General features: G+C 42.9%; 1 protein-coding gene across 1 annotated transcript; it reads right to left on the bottom strand.

Moving 5' to 3' along the window:
- Positions 1–205: 205 nt before the first annotated feature.
- On the bottom strand, positions 206–1344 carry LOC119199028 (trace amine-associated receptor 13c-like). Its single transcript, XM_037456693.2, has 2 exons — positions 1175–1344; positions 206–1022 (listed from the first exon to the last, which is right to left on the bottom strand). The coding sequence occupies exons 1-2, from the start codon at positions 1342–1344 to the stop codon at positions 206–208; spliced, it is 987 nt and encodes a 328-aa protein (XP_037312590.2).
- Between the last annotated feature and the right edge of the window lie 3876 nt (positions 1345–5220).

Here is a 5220-nt window from a genome sequence, read left to right as displayed (position 1 = left end):
AGTTTTCCACCACACTTAGGATAACTTGAGTAAAAGAAGTTGGTGCCCTGTTTAATTTAAATGCTACACAATGTAAAGACTCAAATGTGATCTGCATGTACATGTTTTAGTACAAAGTTCATTGTACCAAAACTTCTGTTAATAAATTCTCATCACTATGACCAAATACATTTTCCCGTCCATTTCCTCTCACAATGCAGTGTCTCTACAGCAGGTTTCTCTCACATGAGCCAGGCTGCAGTATCTTAAGAGTAACAATGAGCTTCATAGATTTTCTAAACCAGGGGTAAAAAAAAGCATAGATCAGAGGGTTAAGACACGAGTTGAAATAAAACACACATAGTACAACTGTGGCAGACGAGAGATTGATCAAGTTGTCCTTCTTTGAGAGGGCAACACAATAATAGGGGCAGACGCACAATAGAAAGACAACTACAACAACACCAAGAGTCCTGGCGGCTTTCATTTCAGATTTTTTAGCTGTTATGGTCATTGAAAACTTGAGAGGTAAAGCTGCAACATGAGACCTCATGGCACGAGCCTGAGTCACAGCCACCACAAAGACTCTCATGTACAGAACTATGATGACAGTGACAGGACCAATAAAAAGAAAAAAAAGTTCTGCAAGTTCAGCAATGTAAGTAATCACAATGATACACTCTCCAATGCAGGAGTTATGTCTGCCTAGTTCTTTCATGTGATCCTGAAGCAGCAGAATCAGAACAAATCCAGAACATGTCCAACACAGACAAACACTCATCTTAACTCTCTTTTGTGTGACTTTGTTGGAATAATGTAGAGGCTCACAAATAGCCACATATCGGTCAACTGATATAAGTACCATGATTCCTACTGAGGAAGAAACAATAATATAGTCCAGAACAATATAAAGGATACACATGAGGTCACCTAGAAACCAGCAGCCATCTAAAAGCATAATTTGAAAGAACAAGATGAGGCCCACAAAGAAGTCTGAGACGGCCAGAGAGAGCAGGAGGAGGTTGGTGGGGGTGTGCAGCTGCCTTAGGAGATAAGGAAACAACAAGATTGTCATTATCGGTAGCAAAAATCCCAAAAAAAAATCTAAACAATATTTGTTTCATTCATTTTGGAGTTCTATTCATGAGTTAAACCATTTATTTTTAGCTAGCAAATTGATCAAATATCTGAATACCTGAAGTGAGAGATGGAGATGATGACCAACAGGTTGAGAGTCACAGTGAGCAGAGAAATGGAGAATAATACAATGTAAATGAGCATAGATACAAAGTGAGGATGCATTGTCTTTTTGCAAGAGGAGTTGAGGAGATGTGGAAAGCAAAGTTCATCTTCATGACTTTCCATTCTCACAGAGGGGAGATACGATGCTGCTCTGCTTGTCGAGAAACTAATAAAGCTCTTGGTCTTCTTTCACACCCTACCTTCTTTTACTCAGGAGACAACTCTTTCTTAGAGGGAAGGACCAAAACTGCGTTACTGTTTTACAGAGGTGGAAAGTAACAAATTACATTTACTCATGTTACTGTAATTGAGTCGTTTTTTTGTGTACTTCTACTTTTTAAAGTATTTTTTTAAATCTGTAATTTTACTTTTACTTATGTATGTTTGAAGTATTGTACTTCGCTACATTTTAAATCATTTCCGTTACTGAGTAAAAAAAATGCACTGCACTGCACTGATTGAGTGATGAGAACGATCGCGCTAAACAAGAATGATGGAGATAGACAAAACAGAAATCGAAATACCATCAACTTTCTTTGAAGCAAACCCTTGGCCATATTTAAGCGACCACTTTGGCTTTATCATGCAGTGTAAACTGTGTTTGCCAAAGTCAACTGATCTGCCAGCTTATAAAAACTCTACATCAAACCTCCGCAAGCATGTTGAGGTAAGTTAATATGACTTGTATAACATCACATAATTCTTGTAGCATATTCTTGCATTGCATCAATGCGTGACCTTGTAGCATCGTCGGTAATGAATAGCTGGTGCAAAATTGTCAATGCACAATTAAGCTAGCTCTATTTCCAGTGTCATGATTTAATTGTCATTTAAAATTAATTAAAGTGTTATTTTGGTGTAACGTTAGATCCATATTTTCGGCGAACGTGAACTGAACGTACTGTATTAATGCCCGATGAACGTCACTGAACTCGTTCATTCTGGTGTCTGTGAACGGCGCATTCTTTCAGGTTAACGTTGTTCAATGGGGTGCAAGATTTCTATAGAAAACACATCGTAAACGCGCCTTAACAAGTAGCGGAAAAATCACCCAATCTGGCTGGTTAGGCCGAATGGCACCAGGAGGTACTCGTAATGGCTGGAAGGAGTATTAAAGCTGGTCTTCCACTCATTGCCCTCTCTAATGCGGACCAGGTGATAAGGATTTTGCATGGTCCAGATTTGTGAAAATCTGTTTTAACAGTACAAATGCTGATGACATGAGGGGCAGAGAATATTGATCTTAATAGTAATGTAATTGAATGGTCAAAAGAACCCTGCTCCTGCTGGGGACGACGAATTACGTATGTGTCCTGCTTTCAATGAAGCCTCAATGTATTTGGTCATGGCTACTTTCTCAGAAGAGAGTCCCCCCTTTGGAATCGGTGCCCCCGAGGTGAGGTCAATGGGGCAGTCGTAAGGTCAGTGGGGTGCTAGGGAGGTGGCCTTATTTCTTCTGAACACTTCCTTGAGATTGTAGTAGTAACTGGAAATGGAGGTCATGTCAGGAAGGTTGATCTTTAAGTCTGTGTGGGCAGGAGCTGGAGCCAAATCAAGGACACCATCTCTCCCCAATTTATAATCCTCCCTGAACACCAGTAAATGCCGGGGTGGTTTTTTCTTGAGCGAGGGAAACTCCAAGATCAAGAGGCGTTTGGCCCCTTATTAGTTTATGGTGTTCCCCAATGCAAACGGCCACAAGTTTCATCCAAGGCGCTAGCTTTCAAGGAGTCAAAAGTACAGTCCTAATACCCATTTGATCGGCGAAACCCCAGTCAATGAGATTTTCATCCACCCTAAAAATATTTAAACTCTTACTGTTTTCAACGTAAGGGTACCGCGGTACCTTTCTAGTACTGGTACACCGTGCAACATTAATGTGGGTGTTGACATAGTAATGTTTTTTTATGTTGTTTCCTACAAAATATTCACTTAGATCGTGGTTCTTCGATGAGGTTAGGACACGGACATGAATTTCAACCTGCACATAGAATATTTTAGATAACTGTTTATGATGCCAGGCCATTAATCCAAAGAAAAAAATGATTAAAAAACAAGGATGATCGAATACCAATACGAAACCATACAATTAACAGTAGTGTTGTAACGAATGGACCCTGGAGGCAGACTCAGACTCAAGATCAGAGCTTCCAACGTTTATTTAGAAAGACAGGTAGCAGTAATATCTAGGGGCAAAGCAATAAGGGAATTCCGGGGACAGGCAGTAGTTCGGCAACGCAGGAGACACACGACGGATCTGGTCCAGGGGAATAGGCAGGTACGTAGTCAGATGAAGGCGGAAGGTCGATGCACGGCGATTCACTGGTTCTATGAGTTTTTGGGGCAGCGGAACAAAGGGGTTCAGCAGAGCAGCGTATTTGCAATACCTCAAAACCTGCCCGCCTGCGTTGGGCTGTTCTTATAAGGCTCTCTCTCTCGCAGGTGTTCAGAGTTCCAGTGATTGGCTCCGGAGTTCGCGTCCTCTCTTGCAGGTGTTTAGAATTCTGGTGATTGGCTCCGGAGGACGCGTCCTTCGGCTCCCCCTTGCGGCCTCCTGCCGTCACGCTGGGGTTGAGGAGATGTGGAAAGCAAAGTTCATCCTCAAGACTTTCCATTCTCACAGAGGGGAGATACGATGCTGCTCTGCTTGTCGAGAAACTAATAAAGCTCTTGGTCTTCTTTCACATCCTACCTTCTTTTACTCTGGAGACAACTCTTTCTGATAGGGAAGGGCCAAGACTTCATCAGTCTTTTCCCTGTTCCCCTCCCCTCTTTCTCCTTCACGTCTTTAGAAACAATTAAGATTTCCATCATATTCTTCCATGAAGAACAGCAATGCACATCAGAAACCTTCATTCCTCAGGACAGATCTTTATTAATCGTTTTACAGTGGCCATATAAGTACATTATTCTTTTTGGGACATGCAAGGCTTGCTTCTCAACAAACAACATAAGAACCCATTTACATTCCCTATTTCCGTCTTTTGATATGTGAATGTGTGTGGGTGTGGTTAGCTCAGCTGCAGGGGGAAGAGCGGGGGAGTGGTTTGGGGATCGGTGCCGGCAGGTAGTTAGCACAGCTGAACAACATCATGACTGATTGTCTCCCCTTAAAAACAGTGAGCAGGATGGGAGAGGAAAGAGACTGAAGCAGGCGCTCAGGGGCGAGGCCGAAGAGCGGAGCCACCCGGGGCCAGACACGTGTACTGTACGCGGATGTGAAGAGGGCCATCATTGACCGAATCGGACTGTCCTCCGAAGACCACCGGAGGGCCTTTCGAGAAGCTAGGCTCAGCCCAGGGGAACCCCAGTTCGCATTCGCTCAGCAGCTGAAGAATACAGCAAACAGGTGGAGTGCTGCCGGTGGTGAAGCAGCTCTTGGTCGGTTTGCCACCCGGGACATCACTCTTGGGGCTGGCATTCAAACCCGGGTCTGTGGTTTTTTAAACAGAATCCACCAAGTCTAGGCTATTGCCGAGCTGCAAAAGACCTGCAAATAGTAAATGAAATGTAGGATCACCTTGGTTCAGTCAAGGCAAAGGACGACCACTAATCACACCACGTTTGCTCCATCAAGAAATATTAACCTTTTAACTACACACACTGGATGACCACGTGGCTACAGATTCCAAAGCATCAAGCCAACCTCTACAATACAGGACTTGTTGTGAATCAATGATCAAAACATCACTAAAATTATTTTGATCGCCATTCAGTCAAAGCAAGATTGCTCTCCATGAGCCTTTTCATATGTGGCATGACAAGCTCTTTACCCAGTTACTTAATGAATAGCCCCATGCATTGTTAGCCCTCCTTGCAGAGAAGGGTTGCAATGACCCCAAAAAAGGTGCACTTTTTGACACTGTGGGAAAGAATTGATCACAACAGGTGCTGGGGCAGGTAAGATGAAATACCAAGCAAAATTCAAATGTGGAAGCATTAAAATCATAAGAAGTCCCTACGTCTTTACTTTATTGTGGGAGCAGAGCAGAGACCGTG

The sequence above is a fragment of the Pungitius pungitius genome, chromosome 19, assembly GCF_949316345.1.
Source record: "Pungitius pungitius chromosome 19, fPunPun2.1, whole genome shotgun sequence".
NCBI lineage: Eukaryota > Metazoa > Chordata > Actinopteri > Perciformes > Gasterosteidae > Pungitius > Pungitius pungitius.
This window is presented reverse-complemented; position numbering and strand designations above follow the sequence as displayed.